The sequence below is a fragment of the Gallus gallus genome, chromosome 6, assembly GCF_016699485.2.
Source record: "Gallus gallus isolate bGalGal1 chromosome 6, bGalGal1.mat.broiler.GRCg7b, whole genome shotgun sequence".
NCBI classification, from domain to species: Eukaryota; Metazoa; Chordata; class Aves; order Galliformes; family Phasianidae; genus Gallus; species Gallus gallus.
This window is the reverse complement of record NC_052537.1, coordinates 34,921,290-34,943,908: the sequence shown is the minus strand read 5'-3', so window position 1 is coordinate 34,943,908 and position 22,619 is coordinate 34,921,290. Positions and strand designations below refer to the sequence as shown.

The window sequence follows — 22,619 nt, the reverse complement described above, 5'->3', positions numbered from 1 at the left end:
GAGAAATATCATTATGACAAAAATTAAACAACGCTACAATTAAAGACAATCTAAATTATGCTTCTACCAAGGAGTTAACTGGAGAAAACCAGCAGGCTTTGGCATCTCAGTGTTAAACTGGAGGAAAAACGAGATGGCGGGATAGGGATATTAATCTCATGCCTTTTTATAGCAGTCGGTGTATGGATTTGAGAGCAGGTGTACGACACTTGGCTTTGATCTTAGAGAGTCCTTGACTTGCTTGGCCCTGCTATTGTGATCAAGTGCAATTAGGAGAATGTTGGAATGAAGGTTTTCTGCTCATGCTCTGGTTCTGGGGAGGAAGCGGAGGTCTGTGGGGCTCTGCTTGCTGGGCAGGGCCCTGCCGTCCCCAGGGCTGGCTGCTAACAAAGGGCAAACAGCAGGCATGCAGGATGCTGCCAGCAAGAGCGCTGGGATCTCCTCTGGAACAGTGCGAGGGCGCTGCGTTGGGAAAGCATTTGTGCAGCGCTCCTCCCCTTGGCGCAGTGCTGGATGCCAACGGGCCGCACTGTGCTGTATATGGGGACACCCCATGTGATGCTCCGTGTCCGCCCGCCGCGAGCCAGATGTGCCTTATTCTACAGCATGCAATAACAGCCGGTTTTTCTCTTTTTCTTTTAGCTATGTCCGGGCTTGTAGTCCCGCCAATGTAAAGTCATTTTGTTTACCTACCGTAGCACCAAGCTTCAAGGATGGGCTTAGGGGACACGTTTAGTATATTAAGACATGCTGATGGAAACAGTGTCTTCAAACAGAATCAGCAACAAATCGAAATGCTACAAAAAAAAAAAAAAAAAAAAAAAAGACTTTGTTTAAAGATTTTATTTAAACTATTAAGAATCTACATGCAAACAACCTACTTCTTCATGAACAATTCCATTTTATTGACTGAATTTTTTCTCATATTTTCACATTTCTCAGTCCTGAAGAATAAGGAAAAAGCGACGCCTATTTTGTATAAAGTTTCTGATTACGTCTTGGCTATGTCTAGTACTTGCTATGTGTTGGGAGAAACTTTGTGGATGCACCATTTTGATTATCATGAAACACTGATGAAAAATGCCTCCGAACATTTTTCTGTACTCATAACTAGATTCACAATGGTTGTGTATCTCTATAATGTGAAATATTTTTTTGTGGTGGAACAAAGGGGGCCAAGGAGGTCATGAGCCATCAAACTGGAAGAAGGATGAATATATGGTCGGAACAAACACCGGGGCGGGGGTGGGCGCGGGAGGGTTTATCATTGCTTAACTTCATCTTAATGAAATGGAACTTTGTAACTTATTGTAGTTAGAAATTGTAACTTTGATATTGAATTCTCTTGCCTTCAACAAGCACACTGACAGAGAAAAAATTGCTACTGTCTGTTGGTAAAAACCTATACTTCCACTGCTAGAGCTTCCTGTTAAGCAAGTGTGATCTGCAACATTTTTTCAACTTTTGCTAGCACTGTATACTATTGCATTCTTAGGCTACTGTGAAGTCTATGTTTCTTGTACCAGAAAATTGTCCTTTTGACTTCTAGATCCTTCTTCCCTAATGTGTTTTGTATGTGGTTATAAAATTGTAGACTTTTGTGATTTTGCCAAAGTTGTAGCTAAATATTTATACACTTGTCTTGAATTTTTTTCAGATCCACTTAAATATTTAGAAAAGCAAATTTTATTCCTTATGAAGCCTGTAAGGAATAAAATAGTCTTACCCATCGCAACACCTTCTTTCACATAAACACTTGCAGTCACTAAGGGAATTTATTTTGTAACATATCAACTATAAATATTGTATTTATCTTTGAAATTTTGTATATTGCTTTCCATCATTTTTTTTTCTTGTATGTATTGGTTTTTGTCATGGCCTGGTCTGGTGATGCTGAGAGCAGCATTCAGCCAACAGCAGTCGCCTTCATGTTTTTCTTTGAAGTAAATCAGCGTCTGTGCATTTCATTTGTACTTGGTGAAGTTGCTATTATTTAGATTTCCCATCCTTTTCTTCTTCTTCTTTTTTTTTTTTTATTATTTTTGAGGAAAAGTCAAATTCATTGTTTATTTTTATATGATTTTTAAGTTATCAGAACAAATAATTTTGAAAAAGAAGTTGTTTGTTGTATAGTCAAATCCAATTTGTGCCACATGGCTGTAATGAATACTAGTAGAATATGTGCATGTGATACAGCCACAAAAAAGAGGAATCTGTTTTGTGGTTGCTTTTTTTTCCCCCCCTTTTTCCTTTTTTCCCCCCCTTTATTTTCCTTTTATTTTCTTCTGTTTCGTTGATTTTATTATTATTATTTTCCGTTGGCTTTATTTTCTTTCCTTTCAAAGGCTGTAACAAGTCGTTGTTAGCTGCCACCCATGACTTTGCCACATAGCTGAACTGTGTTTACTGGGAAAAGTCAGAGGCCTAAAAGTTTAAAATAAATTCACTTCTGATGTTTTAATTAAAACGTTTGCCACATTAACTTCTCCGATGCCTTAAAAGTGAACTTCTTTGAAGAACTTTTGTGCTGTTTTATCACAGGCTTACACCACAATTGTTAACCGCTACTTCATTTGGATGATTCCTGGTGTAAAAGAAAAGCACAAACCCGGTGTCCAACTCTATCACTCCTTTATGTGTCTATTTTCTGCTGCACTCTGCATCCTCCCGAACCCTGCACTGTTTCAAACAGAGAAAAGTTTCACTCGAGATCAGGATCACACGTGATTTTTAAATGCCTGGGGTTTGCTTATTTCGGTTTCTCGCTTTTTTTATGGAACTTTTTGTAATAGACCCACAGATGACTGTACTTTTTAAACTGGAATGACCTCCATCGTGTTTTGTGGCTGTTAGTGCCAAATCCATAGTGAGAAATGCTTTTGGTTTTCTTTTACTTTGCACTAAATGGTTTGCAAATGCAGCACTGCAAAATGTTTTGCAAACTGCAGCAGAATTAAGGTTTGAACCAAAAAGGAGGGATCTCTTTTTTTTTCCTTTTTATTATTATTATTATTTTTTCCTTTCTGGGCAAAAAAAAAAATGCACATTTTAGTAAAGTGTTTATTAAAGGGTTTAAAAGAATGATACAGTGTGTCACAGCCAAGAAATGCCCCGCGCATTTATTTGGCAATAACCAATAAGGCTTAGCTAAGTGGAGAAGCCTGAGAAGTCACTTTGGAACTGAATTGCCTCAGTTATATTTTGTCTAATAAGGTTCTGAGCTAACGAAGAGGTCACGTGTACATGTTAAGAACGTTTGCAAGTTTCTTCATAACTGCAACCTGTTTGTGTTTTAGATTACTTAGAGCACCCATCGCTTCATCGTCTCCGAACGGAAAGCTTCACTAAATGGTAGATTTTACTGTTAAAGACCCTACAATAAGATTGTTTTATCTGTACATTTTTTCATATATTTAACTGTATAAAAAAAAAATGTTCATTTTACACAATATTTAATTAAAGTATTTCTTGTCTGTGAATTTCATTTTTTAGTAATTTTATCTGGTTTGATTATTAAAAAAAAACAACAGACTAAACACATAACAAAAGAATGCAGCACCGGGGCTCTCACTTCTAACCACCAGTGCTTGTACTCACAGCTCGATTCAAAACCATAAGCCACGAAATAGGTTTGCCCTGGGAATAAGCCAGGATCCTGGGAAGGAAGGCAGTGGCCCACTGCTCCACCGCGGTGATGTGTCTCAGACAGCCTGTATGTAAAGGTAATGGCAGAGCTGCTTCTTTTTGTTCCATTTTCAGATGGCATTGTGAGATTCTGTCAACAGGAAAAGTTATTTTAAATGCAGCACAACCCACATTTTCCATGCAGTGCTTTCGCACCAAAGGTCAACCTGCTTGTTTTCTCAATGCTGATATGAAAGCAAATGTTTTTGATAATTATAACACTGACCACTGAATTATGTTGTCCCTTGGACTCCAGCATGTGTAGTGTGCATATCATGTACCTGGGTGTGTGCATATCATGTACCTGAGTGTGAATGTGCTGAGGTAGGCATGAGTCAGAGCTCCCGGGCACATGGTGTGTGCATGGGAGGCAGCTCCAGCATCGACCCGAAGCTGAGCGCATGTCCTGGCAAAGGAGGCAGTTCACCAGGCCACTTCTGCTTCAGCACTACAGGGGCTGCTGGGAATATCAAGAAGGCACTGAGATAACCAAGCTTGGAAGAAAAAATACTTACGTGCAGGTGTGTATTCCGCCATATGATGGTTAGAGTGCCTTTGGTGCCCTGTGCTTCTGTAGTTCAGTGATGGAGTGCGATGAGGAGCTGCAGCTTGCTGTAGCTACATTCTAGAAGGAATCAAAACCAGGATATTTAACTGTGTTTCCTCCGATATTTCCATCGTTTTTATATTTGATGTTAAAAATAGAGCGCACTTTTGATTACGAGTATTGTTTTGCATTGACAGCCATTTCACTTTGTGTATGTACCTGCGTATCATGTCTAACCACTGGCACAATCAGACGCGCTCCACTAAAAATAAAGACTTTTTATGGGGATGAAAGTCTGCACGATGCCTACTGGCACTGTTCCTTTTAGGTTCGTTTCAAAGGTTTGAATAACAAGTGCCTAAATGGTTGGTCTAACGTTCAATACAAAGAAAATACAAAAGAAAATAAAACACACATTCTGTGCTGCAAACGACAGGTCCTAGAGCAATCCGGCACCTGTGACACGTCTATAGCCATAACTTGGTAATCGCCCTGCCAGGAAAATATGTTGTGTCAGCTTGTGCCAAGTTTAGAAATGCAAAGAAGAAGATGATAAAATTTCCTTAATCGAAATGAAGGAATAGAGTCTCTAAAAGTATATGCCAATTATTGCAGAGCAGCTTTTTAAAGTCTTTCAAGCTTTTAAAGATTATTCAAAGCACTTGAAATAGGCTTCAATCTAATGCCTCATTTCATTGCATTAAACAGCCTAGTTAATAAAGAATCAATATATTCAAAGGGCAAGGTTATCTTTTGTCTATAAGGGGTGGTGTCATTCTGAACCTTTTATAGTTCAAATGCTGAAAAAGACCTCATGAAATCCATACTCATCAAGTGGGTCAACTAGAGCAATAAAGAGGCCCCTGAAAGAATGGCTGCACTCCTTTAAAACAACTATAAGTCTTATCTCCCCCGCATAGTGCTTGCGCAGAATCAGCCAGAAAATGTCAATTTCTCATCAAGACAAGAGGCCCAATGATAATTTTTTTCTAGAGAATACATACAATTAGGAGAATGCAGAAAGGCCCCATCAGTGATTTGTAGCTTATTATGTCACCAGCAAGCTGCGATCTACCGCTAAGCAGATAATAAGGGCTGTTGATAACTGAAGTGTCAATATGCCAAAGAACGATTTTTGAATGTGAGCCCTTGTGCTTTTTTTCCCCTCCTCGTGCAGATCGCAGGGCCTGATAACCGAGCATCTGCCAACCGACACCGCACGCCGGACCACACAATTAATGCCATGAATAAATAGCACAAAAGAGTTTGGATTCTTTATACTCTTTGAGACAATTCCCTGTTTTACCCTTCAAGGATTTCTTTTATGTTCGAATAAGGTTGCTTTTAATGAAATTTAAACTCATCAGAGGAAATCAAAACCCTCAAATCAGATTACAAATTGATTTTTTTTTGGTCACTTGTCGTTATACAATGTACTGCCGTAAGTTTTACAGGAAAAGGAAGAGAAAGTGCCGAGTCTTGAGTAAGAGCACGCAGACAGTCTTTGAAAAGGCACATGAAAGAGGAATGTTCCCAAAATTCCACAACAAAGTTTGAAAGAGTCGATGTGTATCTTAACAAGTGATCGTTGATGTGACGTTCATAATGTGCTGGTTATAAAGGAAAAACTAGACTAGAACTTTGAATTGCATACATTCAATCACCAAACCCGAATGATCTCTGTTTTTCTCATATATAATGCTAGATGTCATTGTTACATACGAGGAATTAAATGTTATTTCTCAGAGCTCAGGTCAATAGCAGCAGAAGGCGAATCTGAGAGTGGGTCTGGTACCCCTTCCCATTGGTGACGTTACCAGTGCAGTTCGGCCAGCTGAAATATGATGCTGGCAACATATGCTATATATAGTAATGATCTTTTTGTTTCCTTCCACATTACAATAAAGTTACTGTTGTACTATCACATTTTTGTTTTCTCTTTATTTATCAATACTGAAAGGGCAGCTTGAAAAAACGAGATATAGTATATCGGTTACTGAATGGTAATTTTTGTTGCTCAGAGTTTTTAGAGGACTTCTGTTGTGATTTGACACTGTTTTCCACTTGCTTTGAGACAAATGAAAAGATTTGAGAAACTTCTTTGTAACAAAGGAAGGCATTAAGTGCCCCAGACCATTGCGGATGGTGAGTGCAAGTAAGATCCGTACCAAGCAGGCAGAGCTCATGACATTGTACAGATTGCTCAAAACCAAACAGCCCACCTACCAACCACAAACTAACAAAAATGGAAACTGAGTCTACAATTGGTCTTTGTAATACAACCAACGAGCTCTGAAGTTGTCCTGTACTGACAGTGGGATTAGCATAGGGACAGCAAGGGGAAGGAGGAGATCAGACAGGAGGAAGACTGGGGGAGCTGCACAGAGCGGGGCTGCCCTGGGCACAGGGCTCTGGAGCTGCCATTCCCTCAGCCTGGCTGTGGTGCCAGCAGGCAGCGAGATGCTGGCATTGACCTGCTCAGACATGGAAGCACTTGAAACCATGATGACTAGACATAATAATAATTCACAACCTGCAATACATTGTCTTGCAAAGCTATTTGGGCAGACCAAGTGTCACTCAGTGAGAAAAGGGAAATAAGTACTGAAAAGTGTAGGAGCCATGCCCAGTGGGAACCACTCCAGCTCAATAGGGAGTCCCATCTCTGAGCATGCCAGCCCTCCAGCAGCCTGCCCAGCCCCCCCCCCCCCACTGCCCCATGTGCTTTTGCAGTCAAGCCGTGGGAGACAAAAATCATGGTTTAAACATCTGCAGGGGGACAGGAAAGGAAGAAGGTCTGCAAAGTAGAGTAAAACAGAGTTATTGGGACACTGGGGGCTAAGGAGAGGGCACAAAGTTTGCTCTAAGTCAGAACGCAGCACTGCTGGCAGAAAGCCATGCAGAAGGGACTCTGCTGTGATGCCAAACATGGTCAGTCCCATTTAGCAGGTGGCAGGGACAGGATGAAAGCATCACGTTCATGCTGCGCTGCCCCATGAGGTAACTCAGCCCTGTTTGGGCACCTCGTGATTGATATGTGCTTGCAGAAGTGATGGAATGAACTTTTTTTCTATAGAAGTGGGAAGCAAATAGAAGAAACTTACCTCTGAATCTTGTAGAACCAAAATCTCCATAGAGCAGGGTGTGAGGTAGAACCATTTTGAGGTTTTGTTGCCTGTGGTCTATCAATGATGGTTGATGGCTTCCCCACCATTCAGCATCCATGTTTCTCACTCATTTCTCTTTATTTTCAGTCCACAGTGCCATGGCTGCACCACATGGGGACCAGTCACTTGTGTGTGCATGTCCCACGTTGTGTCCCAAACCAGTCTAAGCTGCCAAAGGCTGCACTGCTGCTGGGATGCTGCTTTGCAGAACAGTTCATGTTTGCTTTATGTTGCTGTTGAGTGGGAAAGCAAGGCCCTAGCATAAGGCCATCAAATCCAGCAGTTACCTCTGCAGGTGAGAACTGCTACCCCATACTACTGCAAGAAGAAGGGGTCAGATCCCAGGTAGGACAAAGGGGAGGCTGGAAGACAAATGCTTCACCTTCTCTCAGTGCTACATCATGTCTGCACACTGTGGTTTGCTGTGGGTGTCTTGCATGATCCGTACAGATGGGAGAGATTTCAGAAGCTGCTGTGCAGGAAACGGTCAGGAGTTAAGCAGATAAAGAAGATAAAGATGCCCAAAATGCTCTGCTTTATGTCGCTGTAAGACGTCACAACCACAAAACTGGAATGCCTAACAGAGTAATAGATACATGTTAGTGTAATTAGCTACAGAGTGCTCACGTTGTCCATGTAAATGCAAATATCTGCAAAAAGTTCCTTTAAACCATTTTCTTAACATTATCCTGGCAATCAGTTAGCAGAAGCAAATAAACCACACATGCTCTCTGGGTGCTGCCCCTACTATGGAGGAAATAACCTGCAGGAGCACGTCAGGCCATGCAATGGGGTCTCATCAGCCATGAAGTGGTAGAGAAGAGCTTGTGCTTCCAGGGCAGCTGGATGGGGCTGGCAGAGCAAGGGCAGGGACGTGGTGTTTTTGTGCGATAGGGATGCCACAAGTTCAATCAGGGTCAGGAAAACATTTTTTTCTATGCTGAAATTATCCATTCTGAATGGAAACTGACATAAATAACTCTGGCGTATGAACTCTACATACCTTGCACCGCTCCTGTAGTAAGACCAGATATAAGGAAGAGCAGAAACAACAGGTTTGGGTGCTAAAATAAATATTTCAGCAGTCACAACTGGACTCAAATTTACATTGTTTTCTACCACAACTCTCTATTTTCTCTTTACCTTAATGAAACGACCTTGTCCTGCAGTCTTCTGGCATCACGATGAGAAGAGAAAGCCTTTTTGTTGCCTGCTGTCATGGCTACTGTGCTCCATATTTTCAACGTGAAGATTAAATATTGACACGTAGCAGGGCGGTAAGAGCTGCTGACCAGGGATGCGCTGCTGCTGGTGGGATGGGCTGCCCACCCCTGTGCATGGGCTCAGCCCCTCTGCCTCATGGTGACAAACCTTGTGACAGCCCTTCCAGCAACGGCGCAGGATTGTCTGTTCCTTTCAGTGTATTTGTCTGGTTCAGGTCAGTGACTAATTCACTTGAAACTGAAAACCTGATTGGAAGCTGGAAGAGCAGAAAATGTGTTTTCCTCTCCCTGTCCATGAATAAAAATAGATTTGAAAGGATAAGATCCGCCTGTTTTAGCATCTTGAAGGACATGGTGACCACAAACCACCCACACAACATTTTGATTGCAAATAATAATGTTTTCTTTGCTTAGTAGCTCCAAACTTCTAAACGCATAAGTCGTTTAGAAGAGAACTTGACAACCCATAGAATACTACGGGAAATGCAACATCCAGCAATTTCATAGACATAGAAATATAAGGTGTATAATCTGAACATTAAATAGATCTGCCTACACAAAAGGAAATAGTTAAAGTAATCCAGGCCAGCAGACTGAACAGCCAGAAGACATGCATATTCAAAAAAAAAGTGATGGGTGCAGCCCCTGGGGAGGAGCCTGGGCTCTCCCAAAGCTGCTGTAGGAAAAAGCAATGCAGGACAGCGATTTCAGACAAAACCTTTTCCTGAGACTTTCTGGATCCTTCTGTCAGTAATACTTACCAATACCAGGTGATGGAAAAGCCACCCATCAGCATCCTTCTTCCCGGTGTACACATGCACATAGTGCAGCCTACAGCATCTCATCCAACACTGCTTCCTTTGCTCTTAGCTCCATCTTTAATGTGGTGTTGCCCTTTGGTGGCTGCGTGGTTAGGGTTAGGGTTATGCCTGTGGCATTTTGGGGTCAGCAGTTATGTCTCAGGGTCCATTTTCACACAGGCTGATCTCCTGGAATTTTGTTTTCAAGCAACATTTGGCCATCTCATTTAACCAACTCATTTACAGGATCCAGGTCTGCATTCGCAATGAGGGGCTGAGCCCGGGCTCTGATGTGGCAGACTGTGAAGCACTGGGAGTGTGCCATGCTGCAGTGAGGCAGTGATGGCCACGTGCTGCCAGCAATGCACACCTGCTGCTTGTGCCACCTCACACAGCCCAACTGGGGAGCAGCCTTGCTGCATGGGACCTCCTCAGCCAGGGGCAGGTGCAGGCGTGCTGGCAATCAGCAAAGCTGAGGTGGTGTATTTCCTGCAGCATGCAGCTGGGGGCATTTTGCAACTCATTTTGCCGGAGAAAACTTGTTATTTAATTGCCTTTGCTGCTGCTGGATTGGAGTCAAAATGAGTGGGAATATCAGGTCCTGCCAGATATATTCAATCATATTACGGCTTTTTCCCCCCGAATGGATGCGGCGTGCCAGTGAGCAGTGAAGCAGTTAAACACGGCCGTGTGGATGCCAGCAAGGCTGTGATTTCACAGGGAGCATCCCACCAAGATGAACGAGAATGCACACATCCCCAGGTGCTCCTACTGGTCCCCACAGAGAGCTTATGGGGAGGGAACTCAATGGCTTGGCCAACTGCTGGAAGGAGGGATGTTCGTTCTGACAAAGCAAGAATACCATCCAACACAGCTCCTAAATAAATAGTGAGGGCTGTTAAAATTCAGAAGGATGCATTCACGCTGCCAAGCAGGTGGAGTGAGGAGGCAGAGGTGCCCCCAGCAGCCCAGCCCCGCACCGCAGCGCTCCACGAAACTGGGTGGAGAGGGGAAAAAGCAATGTCTAAATGAGTCCAAAACTGATTATCAGGTTCCTAAGTGGCAATCTAATTTAGCTATATAAAATCATGAAAGGCGAAGAATTAATTGATACTAATGAGTTATACGAGATAGCATCATAATTAATTCCTAAATAGAAAGAGGACATAGGCTGGAGTGTGTGCGGGGGGAAACAAGACTGGCCTATATATCCTAGCAGACTACAGAGGGTATCTGGAATGAGAAACAAACGGCTGAAGTCATGATGGATGGAGCTCCAGCATCTCTCCCATGGTCTGGGGAGCCCCATGCTCCATGGGGGCAGTAAGTGCTGGTTCCTGCAGCCCAGGGCACATCCTGGGCACCTGCTGGTTGCCATGATAACCACACAAATTGGATTTGTTTTTTTTTTTTTTCCTCCCCCCAAAAATGTTGCTGAGTCAATTAGTGCATAATTCCACAGCAACTTTGCCATACATTACATTACAGTTCTGGTATTGCTGCAGCAACTTACGCAAGGAGTTGGTAGGTGCGACTCGGAGCAAAGCTGCTCTGCTCCACTCTGGTTTGGACCTACTGAGTCCTCTGGTGCATAAATCAGAGGTGACCACTCATGTGCTGGAGGACAAAAAGCTTTGATGAATCACAGAAACAGTAAATTATATATGGAAAGGGCATTCTTTTTTTGGAAACCCCATAAAATTAGCATCACATGTTGACTCTACTTCCATGAATATGAATCAGAGACCTCTTTGGCCTTATTTCTGAAACTGACATTAAAAGTTTTGTTCATTTTTCACTTTTTTTGTCCTTCAAAACCAGGTTTTAGTTTTAAAAGAAATCCCATTTGCAGAGATTAAATTCCAGTTATGTTATTGCACGGTGAAGCCCAGCGTCGCGCTCCTGTTGAATGTCCCACGTCTGATAAATTGCAAAGAAATACCAGTTTGTAGGATGAAGGTAATTTTGTAAAATGTCATCATGAAAAGTCATGCATTTTTGGCACACACCAATAATTTACGTCAGCCTGAGCCAAATTCCTGGTGTTAAAAGTGTAAGCAGTCACAATCAGTGATCAAATCCACTTGACCCTGGCATCAAAGCCATTCATAGAAACAACAGTGATGCAGTAAATCCAGCTCAATGCAAAATACTTATTACATATCAGATGATTTTCTGTGGCCAACAGGCTGGCCAGGGAACAAACAACCTACTGACACCACGTCCTCATGCGTGAGGAGTGTGGGCTGCAATGAAGGACAACAGGAGGATGGGGAAATAACAACAAATAAAGACAAATTTTGCCAAATGCCTTCCAAGCCCTTCCTGCTGATGTGTGCCCACCTGGCACCTCTTCCTCTGTGACATGTCATCTCTGCAATGGGGCACAAGGAGGATGGTGTGTGTCTGTGCAGCACAAAGCAGACCCAGCAGTGATGTTCCCCTCTCCACCACCACCAGCACAACCTGCATCCCCTCGCGTTGCTCCTAGGTCGGCTGAAATGCACTGTCCTCCTTCCTTACAACAAGAAAAGCTGGCATCTGTGAGATCTGCTGCTAAATAATCCAGAACAGGAGCAGGATGGAGCCGTGCAGAGAAATGGAAACGTTCGAGTACATTGGGAGAAAATAAGTAATTTAGATATAGGGAACGATGCCTGCCTGCCTGACGTGTCCTTATTTTGTCATTGATTGCTTCTCTACACGTGCAACTTCATCCCTCAAATACTGCCTATGCTGGAAGTTTTAAGATCACTGCTGGCCTGCTAATCTTTTTCCGCTACAAATAAAGAAAAATTAAATTGAAACAATCTTTGTGTTCCCAGCTGCCTTTCTTTGGGTTTACCCCCCCACTTAGTGCTGACACTGCCACTTCTTTCCCACCAAAACATTCATAGTGATCCACATTTCCTCACCCTCCAAAAGAGACGCAGCTTAAAACCACCTTAAAAAATTACACCTCCAATTTGTTGGGCACCCCCCACGGCAGGGCCCTACAAACAATCCGAGCACGAGGCGACGAACAACGTCTGAGGTGAAGCAATGCTGGCAGGCTTCACAAAGACAGCCAAAACAAGAGGCTGTCCTCAGGTCCTGCTCTCACGTGGGGAAGCGCTCGGGCACAGCGCTGCGCCGAATGAGCTGCTGATAAATCTAATCCTGAAGGATTGGAAATGAGGTAAAAGAAATTTTGATGAAAATTATGTACATGTACTTTGACAAGCTCATAAACACTGCAACCATGATAAGTTTTCTTATTTTTTTTTTTAAGACCTGACACAACTGTGTAAGCCCAAACTCTAATTTTTACAGCCCTGGGTTTGGAGATCTGTCATTGGGAGATATAATGGAAAGAATAATTGCTTGGTGGCTGCACAAACATGAGATGTGTTGTCAGGCTGCAGTTTGGAGGCTACATCTGGCTTCAGAAATGATTGATGCTGTCTGTGTGTGTGATTTGGGAAACTACTTTTTTTTTGCTAACACATCCGACGTGCTGAAGCTCCGTGCAGCCGCAGCAATTAACTCGTTATTAATGAAAACTTCTCATTTATTCCTCTTACTTCCAAGCGCCTCTTTCGATTGCGGCGCCGCACGGCGATGGCAGAGGAAGGTAGGCATGTGATTTCAATTTGAAATTAAAAGTCATGTCTGAATAACAGAACAGCATTCTCATTTCCTAATACTCTGCTTTTTACTACTTTGCATTCAACTGTGAAAAGTCTTTTAAAACTCTGAACAGCAGTAAAACTTGAATGAATTTTTGACCCATTATTGCATAGCGGGTGCGCTTTCCAAGTTCGTGAGACTGCCAAGTTCTCCCCACCTAATATTTCCACTTTAATTGTGCCACTTGAGAAATTTACGTGCCTCAAAATATGGCATGAATCTTACGCTTATTGCAGTATCATTAGCAGCAACATTTAAGCAACATCTGTGTGCTATAGAACTAATTGAAGTAGCAGAAGTGGCAGCTGTAAATCCACAGGAAGATGGCAGTTTGCACCCAGCACTGCTGAGTTAGCGGGTAACTGTCAGCCTGTTCCTGCAATCTGCTCTCGAGGACTACGGTACAGGCACACAATGTCCAAAAAAATACAGCGAGTAGGCTAATGATCCTATTAACCACTTTGCTGCACCAATTTGGCTGTTTTTCCAGTTTCCTCGTTGAATTTCATTATATATTTCACCGTTCCAGTAAAAAGTCCAGTATGAGACATGCTCGCTTGTAAGCCACTGACGTTGGGGAGTGAAGCTCCTTCTCGGTTGAATTAACACACAAATGATTTTGTTTTTAATCCGATATATTTCTCCATTCTTTTTCCATTGTTTCATTTTTCTTCATTGGTGAAAAAGAACTTTCACCAACTGTTAATGCTGGTATTTAAAGCAATGACATTTCCCACCCTGGGATGTAACATTTTCCATAATCCACGGCACTGGGAGGGGGTACGCCTGGAGCTTTAGGTGTGTGGGTTAAAACACATCTTCATCTGTGCCAGGAAGGTCGCTGTGCCGCACGCGTGGCCCACAGCTCATCAGGGCACCGCCGCTGATTGCACTAATTGGTGATTACAAAAGGAGGAAGGTGTTTAAAGTAGCATGTCCTGGTATTACTGCATAATCCAGGCACACGGCACATCGGGACTCCTGAGTGTCTTGGAGCATTACCCATGCTTCCATCCTCATTTGTTCCTTGGGGGAAAACAGAAGGTTCAGAAACCTTGCAATAGAGTGGAATGGAGTGGAATGGAATGGAATAGGATAGGTTAGGATAGGATACAACACAACATGACATCACATAACATAACGTAATATAACATAACATAAGCATATCATAAAATAAAAATATAACACAATATAATATACAACATAGATGTTATAATGATACAGCATAATAATACACATAATAATAACGATAAAATAATAATGCTAGGCATTAATGCTTTGGCACAAAAGCCACATTTCCTGCCAAGCCTGTGCCCCCACTGGCTGTGCACGGCTCCACCCCAGCATTGCTGGGATCCCCTATCTCCCTCCCTCCCACCTGGCACTCTGGGAGCAGAGGGAGCCCCAGGGCCAGGCCGTGCTCACCACAGGCCCTGCTGCATTAGGAGCCCGGCACGTCTGCCTGGCTGCCATGTGACGCACCGCGAGCCACCAACATTTGTTGTCTTAATGCACAAATACTTGGGGACCCAGCTGATAAGGGACAAACTGTTCTGAATCTGCTGAACTACACGCTTAGGGTGGCATGGACCCAGGCGATATTGAAAATCAATAGTCACGTGGCAGTTTAAAGGTTAGAGGTCTCCTGAATTAACTTTCTAGTACTAAATTACCAGCTCTCAGTAATTTTCTCTCTTTCTTTTTTTTTTGGGGGGGGGGCGGGGGGGGAGTGGAGGGGCTGTTATTTGCTTCTTTCTCTCTTTCTTCATTCTGGAAGCAATGGGAAGACGGACTGGTTTTAACACTTAGCTAAAGTCTGCCTGGGAGCAACAGGAGAAAACAGCAAAACTTGTAAATATTTTACGTGATAATATAGATATTGAGGTATTTCTCAAAGGAGCATTTGGGAAAGCATCAGATATTTGCAGCCTAAGTTAGTCTTCTTCAGAAGGGTTAGCAGGCAGCTAGGTTGTCAGGTGGAATGGTCAAAAATATCACATAGTTAAAGATGCTCAAAAGCTAATGCTTCTGCTGTTGTCTTGACAGCCAACACCATGGCTGCAGGTGCTTTGGGCACCTGGAAGATTTTCTGGGGGAGAATCCAGTGGATTGGCTATTAGCAATCTGCAGGAAGCAGACCTTCAGCTGTGGCCAGGAGCAGTGCTGGGGGCTGGGATCAGAGGGCTTTGCTGGGCTCCCCAGCTGGACCTTGGGCAGGAGGAGCCTCAGGTTCTCACAGAATCACAGAGAAGTTTGGGTTAGAAGGAACCTCAAAGTCCATCCAGCTCCAAGCCCTGCTGTGGGCAGGGAGACCTCCACTGAGCCCAGGCTGACCAAAGCCCCCGTGGTCTCAAAATGCCCATCCTGGGTGACCACATTTAAGGAAGAGCTGAAGCAGCAGACACAGCAAACCCGACAACCACATTGGAGAAGAAATTATGTGCATTAAACAGACTCACTTGGATTCATACAGAAATAAAATTCAAAGTATGGGGAGAATATCTGAGGTTACCACGCAGCTCTTATTACTGAAGTAAACTAAACACCTCCAAAATTAATAATAATAATAATAATAATACAAATTCACAAACACCAAATTTCTTGTTTTAAAAACAAATTGTGAACTTAACCTTTTCAGCTCTGGCATTTCCAGACATTCTAAGTGTCAGATTCATTGCTGCCACTGACACGTGCAACTTCTGTTTATTGACACGTGCCCCCCAGCCCCAGTGCTGGATGGAAGCGGGAGGGCTGCAGGCCCAATGTCACCCCACGCTGAACCCTGAGCCTACAATGCACGTGGCATCATGCCCAAGGAGGCTGTGGATGCCCCATCCCTGCGGGCATTCAAGGCCAGGCTGGATGTGGCTCTGGGCAGCCTGGTCTGCTGGTTGGCGACCCTGCACATAGCAGGGGGTTGGAACTGGATGAGCATTGTGGTCCTTTGCAACCCAGGCCATTCTACAATATAATAACAACCCAACGCAAACAGCAACAAAGACCAAGCCACAGCTAGTGAAATAAAACCCGCTGCTAAGCATCTGTTTGGACTCCATCTAAGGCAACACTCAAGCACAGACAAAATTTCACCCATTTACAAAGCTCTGCTCACTTCACATGGGACTCACGTACGCACAGATTCTCACATAAACGGGGTTGTATCAAGGTATAAACCGGATACATCTTCCTCTGTTCATCTGAGATTTCTCCTATCATAAACTTTTGATTAGATGGTGTATATGTTAAACTACAGATAAAAGTTCCTATTGGAGTTTTTCCTCTGTTAATGGTATGTATATAAACCCACAGACTGCTGATGGGCGCAGGAGGAGCACACGCTGTTATTTTTTGTGTAAAAAAAAGCTAGAACTTTAAAGCCATCATTTTACAGTCTAGCTTGAATGAGTATTTTCTGCTTCACAAATAGGCAAAATACTCCTATAGGAAACGTTGAAGATTTGTTTTTTATAACTATCATTCTTAACTAGTGCACAATTATGTTTATTTCTATCAGCAATCTTATTAATTCCCATACTACTTCTGGACCACGCTCGCACCACAGAAATGATTTTAATTGAACATTTATTAAAACAAATGCCTTGTCAGGATATACCCTCTCCATCTGGCCGCACTGGACGGGCATTATTTCCTGGATGTGTCTGCTTTATGCAACATCTTCTCACACAGATCTCACTGACTAGCAGCGATCATGATTAGATTGTTGTGGGTTTTGTTCCACAGCCTTTTCTGCCACAGCCCTTCTTGTCTCACTGCCATCAGCTTATACACACACACTGCAGGATCCTTCCTCTTCTGCTGCACAGAGTACGTTTTCTTCTGGAAGAACACCATTAGCCACAGCTCTGACAAAAGGCAGAGATCCTCTATAAATAACCTCCCTGCAAGGTTGCATGGCCTGCATCTTTTCTTTTTACTTTTCCTCTCGTTCTTCCTTTCTCCTCTGCGCACGCATGCTCACAGTCCCAGAGATAAGAGTTTGGGTAAGAAATAAAATTTGAATTCGGCTCCCAGCATTACATTTAAGCCCTGGAAAATAAAATAAGAGAATCTTTCCCCTCTCTCCCTCCCCCAAACCATCACCTGCTGACAAGCAGGTTCCAAGCACTGTAAGGACCTTTCCCAGCACACCTGCTCGCTTAGCAGCCAAACATTATTTCTATTGCTGGCATCACAAACAAACACAGAACAAACTCTGAGACACTCAGAATTCAAAAAAGTGGCAGCATTGTGCAGTTAATCCTCTATTCACGGTTATATCAAAGCACTGTGTTGTTATTTTTATGGTGATTCATCTTAATGAAAGCCACTACTTTTACAGCATATCTCCTTCAACCCCAAACCGGTGCCCACGCTCCTCTCTCCAACCAGACTGGGAGATTTAAAGCTGTTCAGTCACACACAGGAGCAAGTGGTGCTCCTCGAAACTCTAGAATTAGCCTAATATACACTGAACTGATAGTTCTTGGTTTATTTTTCATCCAAAGCCTCTGTGACAGTAACTGCAAAGAGTCCATCACATTCAACCTTTAAATTTCCATTCTATGATCTGGTCGTTTTTCACTTTTTCCTTGGGAGCTTTGGGCATAAACTTCATTATCATCTTTTGGATGATAATATACTGTTTTTAGCAGTTCTGCTTTGCATAGAAGCCCCCTGAGACAACCAGGAGCTCCTAGCAGGGTCACATAGCACCCACAAATGCTCATACAGGCATAAGGACCAACCAACATTTGTATTTCCAGCAGTACTACAATCCCATTGGGACTGATGGGCACTGTGTGCCACATGGATGCATCCCAGCAGCTTCCAGAGGCCTCCTCCACTGAGATACTGGAGTGCTTGCAGCCTTTGCCACAATGTTCAAAGCAGGCCCACTGCAGGAAATGGAGCATCTGAATCCCTCTGTGTCCATTTCTCATGTTGTTTTCTGGTTTTAGGGCTGTTCTATTGATATGACCCTTCCATAAGTGTGCAGAAATATTTAGAATCAAAATGATATTGGGAATCAGCTCATTATCTTTAATGTGGACATCAAAGTCGTATCTTAATGGCCACAAGATTATGCATGCTTTGAAACAAACATGCATAAATTATCTGAGGACTTCAAATAATGGCAAGGAAAAAACGAAGATTCTGCCTTTTTTTGCCTTCACAGGTACCCTGACTTGCTAAGGAGCACTGCCCTGGGAAGCTCCCACTGCAGTTTCCTTTCTTAGGGCTAGAATGGAACACTTTAGAAACACTTTAGAAAGGTTTGGTTTGGGACACAGCTAATTCCCACCTTCGCTTTAGCTGCAGTTTCAGCCATCTTGGTTAGACCATTTCTCAATATATGGATTCATGTTCAAAAACGACCATGAACATAACATAAGGTTGCAGTTCTTTGCAGGTGGAAAATCTAAGTCAGATTTAAAAGGGGTTTACTGAAAGATTCAACCAAGGCCAACTGATATCATACCGTAAGGTGCAGTGTAACCATGTGACATTTCTGAAGACTGAAGAAGCTCTCATGGGCTTGTAAACCCTTGCAGATTATTGGGACGTTGTAGGCCCAAAAGGAGAAAGAAAAGCTGCAATCCAGAGGTCACAGGCCAGGACTGATGCTTCCCCATTGCTTCCAAACCCTTAGTTCAAGCCAAATAGCAACCACGTGCAGAAGGCAACTCATATAGCAGATGCTGGCGTGAAGGTGTAAGAAGATGTGAAAATAACTTCCCACAAAACTCATGAGGAATATCTCACAAAAACTTCATCCAAAGTCAGAGATTTGACAAGGACCAGAATTAACTGCCAGGAACTACCAGGTGATACAGAAGTAAAATTGGGCAAAAATTATATCCAATTTCAGTCTGCGTATGGTCAACACCTTGAATCACAAAATCTGCTGGCCTATTTTCTGAATAGAAAAGACCTCCTGCTTTAAAGATTGGACAGAAAAAGGAAACTTGCAATGAAAGTCAAGTTGTGAGAAAAGCAAATCCAGGAGGCATCCCTGGGGAGTGGAGGGAGCAGAAAAATGTGACCATCAGGTACTCACATGTCAAGAACAGATGATCTGCCCATTGTAATTAAAGAGAGAGATGTACAGAAATCTCAGGCAGCGAGGAGATGCCAGGAGGCTTCAGTGGAGTGGTGGCTCCTTGCTCAGACAATGGGAGATGAGGAGGAGTCAGAAGGAGCCGGGTGGTGGCAGGGACAGCCATCCTGAGCTGACAGAGCTACCCGAGCCCTGAGCTCAACCTGCAATTAATCACATGCACACAAAGCCCCAGCTGCACCCAGCAGCCATCCTGCGTGTCACAAACCTCATAATTCCACTCGGAGAGAGACAACAGCAAGTTAAATTTCTGGATCACTGTCACCGTGTCACACTTACAGAGGTTGCACCAGGGAACGGTCAGCGATGGGAGTAATTTGAATGGAAATGTCAGTTCTTGCAACCTGAGGTTTGAGGGAAGTGCCCTGCTATCATCCCGCAGCTCTGTCACACTGCTCAGCCCCGCTCCTGGCCCCATCCTGCTCCTTCAAAACCAAAACCAGAAACAGGGATCTAAAGCTGGAATAATTTGACGTTGAGCTCCTGACAGGTATTGGCTGAGTGAAGAATTCAGGTCTGGTCAGCACATCTTACTCTGGAAAACCTGCAGAAGTTGCTACGCAAGCTTGTGCATGCCTTGTATCACACCTGTGCCAGACTCAGTCAATCCAATATGGTGTAAGGAAAAAAAGTGGCCGTGCAAATGTGCAAGAGTTTTGCCTAGTACCTGTCCCTCAGTAACACCTCCACAGTACTACTTTGCATTTGAAAGACTGACTAAGCATCCAGAGCACAACTCATGCACTGACTTACCCAGAGCGATTCAGAAGGAAGCAGCATTAAATCCATGTAGCTATCAAGATAGGGAGCTCTCAAATGCCTGACTTCAATCTGTTAAGCACCAATTCACACCGTGCTGACTCAGAAGCATCCAAACACAATATTCCCCCAGTTTCACTAAAGGACACCTGTTGTGAACATAGCTTAACTGCATGTGCAGATCTCACCTAAAAGCAATAGCAAATAAAAGCAAGAAAGCCCAGCTGCGAGTCCCCTGGCTTCCATAGGGACAGAACAGAAGGAAAGGGAGAATGGGAATTTGTCTTGGAACAAGGAGAGATAATGGGGCTAAGAGAGCCTCTCTTGCTTTGGGAGAATGGTAGGTGCTGTGTTTGGTGGAGCACTGGTGCTGGGGTGAGCGTCTCCTGCTCCAGCACATGGGTTGTTCTGTTTATTTACTCAAAATCTTGCTGTTCAAAACAAGGGATGTGACAGCAGGATGTTTGGCCTTCCTCGCTGTTCTCTTCGCTGGGAATGGCAAAGAATCCATGATGCTGTTTATATGTTGCCCAAAGCACCACTGACTTTGGAGTATCTCCAAGCAAAGTGAAGCGGAATTACCTTTGTTATTTTTAGTTTGAAAGAAGTGGCTTACTGAGTCAGGAAATATATATCTATTGATATCATTATTTTCTTAGTTTTACATCAAACATAAATACAGTGGGAGAAAAACGCTTCTACAAAAAGGGAAAGGAAAGAAATGGAAAACAAGCCAAATTTAGATTTTGCCTGCAGGATAAGTGACAAACCAAGAAGCTTTCCTGGCTTCAAAACAGCTACTTAGATCACAGGTGGCTGCATTCTTAAAGGGTAAAAAGCAAAGCTATCTCTTTTTATGGTATCCTTTTCAGGTATTCTCCTCTGTCACAGCCACCAGGCTTTTATGAGTGCCCAGGCAGAAGAAGCTGGATCCTGTTGCAACACTCTGTTGGACTATAAACCAATGATATTTGCTTTACCTGTGCACTATCTTCCATGGAACAAAACAACATTTACATCTGGGATCAATTTGCTTGAAATTAAAGTGCAGCTTTTATATCTCTTCTGCATCAGAAGTATAGTGTTAAGGCTATAACATACAGACAGTTACACATTACTTTGCATTGTAATATTTAGATTTGTGTCATTTTCTATCTGAAGTAAAAAGCGTCTTTAAATAAATGAGTGATCTTACACTACATATTTTATGGGCTGTGTACTCAGCAAGATACATCTGCATTTGCAACGTGCATATACTCATCTCCAATTTAAAACTATGTATTTAGACCTTGAATTTTAATGCTTAAACTATAATGCAGTGAGGGGATAATTTGGACTGTGGCACAGAGAAGTTCTGCTGTGTTTGAACCCAGCGCTCTGCAACCTCTTGGCAGGAAGTGGAGGCAGCTCCCACCTCATCATAGAATCATAGAATCATATAATCACTAAGGTTGGAAAGGACCCACAGGATCATCCAGTCCAACCATCCGCCCTTCATCAATGGTTCTCGCTAAACCATGTCCCTTAATGATCATCACCATCACCTGGTGTCACCGAGCCCTCCAGCCATGGTTGGGGTTCAGAGCTGCACGGCGCACTCCTGGACAACCATCACCATCACCTGGTGATCCAGGTTTGTGCAATGCTGTGCTCACCAGAACATCAGGATGTAAGCCTCAATTTCCAGCAGTGCCTGGCTGTGCTGCTGGTGCCCTGGCACCTTTAGTGGGACTTCAGCAAGGGATCTGCACAGAGCCCATGAATCACAGAATCCTGGAATGCCTAGGTTGAAAAGGACCACAATGCTCATCCAGTTCCAACCCCCTGCTATGTGCAGGGTCGCCAACCAGCAGACCAGGCTGCCCAGAGCCACATCCAGCCTGGCCTTGAATGCCTCCAGGGATGGGGCATCCACAGCCTCCTTGGGCAACCTGTTCAGTGCGTCACCACCCTCTGGGTGATAAACTTCCTCCTCATATCCAACCTAAACCTCCCCTGTCTCAGTTTAAGACCATTCTCCCTTGTCCTATCACCAGCCACCCTCATTAACAGCTGTACCCCCTCCTGTTTATATGCTGCCTTCAAGTATTGGAAGGTGTTCCCCACTCGGACAGTGCCTATTGGGGAGTGCACAAACAGCACATCTCAGATGTTACACATCCCCAGAACACAATGCCTCTTGATTTCCAGGGACAATCTGGTTTTGAGCTTTCCAACCAGCTTTACCCATCACTGCTGCCTCTTCAGCAGCACGTAAGGCTCTACATTTCAGTTCCTCTCTAGTTAAGTCTGACTGGCAACAATCGCATATTGCAGTTTTCACAAGCATTTCGGAGCTGTAATGCTCTTCAACTGCAGTGCTTAACAGCTACTTACTGAACTCCAGTAATTATTTGGAAAAGTTTTGGTGCTTTCAAAGTTCTGCAGGTTCTTCCCCAGGGTACTCCCAGATCTTAAGGAAATCACAAGAGCCATTTACAATCAAATTCCAAATAACCAAAAATAATCCAATTTCCACCTGAACCAAACGCTACTAACTTCTTCAATTATTCAAAACAAATGCAATAAGCTTCAAAGCACTGGAAAGAGGACTGGAATCTGAATTTGCATAGAGCTTTTCACTACAGTTCCCAAACTGAAAAATCCATCTCT

The 22,619-nt window shown here is 43.4% G+C and overlaps 1 protein-coding gene and 1 long non-coding RNA gene across 40 annotated transcripts in view; one reads left to right on the top strand and one right to left on the bottom strand.

Annotated features, from left to right (window-relative positions):
* Positions 1 to 3,479, top strand: part of EBF3 (EBF transcription factor 3) — a 120,188-nt gene extending 116,709 nt beyond the window's left edge. For 24 of the 39 annotated variants that reach the window (XM_040702542.2, XM_040702538.2, XM_040702537.2 and 21 more), the window contains one exon: positions 643 to 3,479. In XM_040702542.2, the coding sequence (XP_040558476.1) occupies positions 643 to 674 (32 nt within the window). In that variant the 3' untranslated portion in view covers positions 675 to 3,479. The remainder of the gene's footprint in view (positions 1 to 642) is intronic. The other 15 variants (XM_040702531.2, XM_040702536.2, XM_025152034.3 and 12 more) reach the window with 1 other exon arrangement.
* LOC101749423 overlaps positions 1 to 12,305 on the bottom strand; it is a 42,428-nt gene extending 30,123 nt beyond the window's left edge. Inside the window, exons 1-5 of the long non-coding RNA XR_005860663.2 lie at positions 8,542 to 12,305; positions 7,336 to 7,975; positions 4,200 to 4,309; positions 3,598 to 3,775; positions 694 to 797 (exon numbers count right to left, since the gene is read on the bottom strand). This is a non-coding gene — a long non-coding RNA (uncharacterized LOC101749423). The remainder of the gene's footprint in view (positions 1 to 693; positions 798 to 3,597; positions 3,776 to 4,199; positions 4,310 to 7,335; positions 7,976 to 8,541) is intronic.
* Positions 12,306 to 22,619: the final 10,314 nt, after the last annotated feature.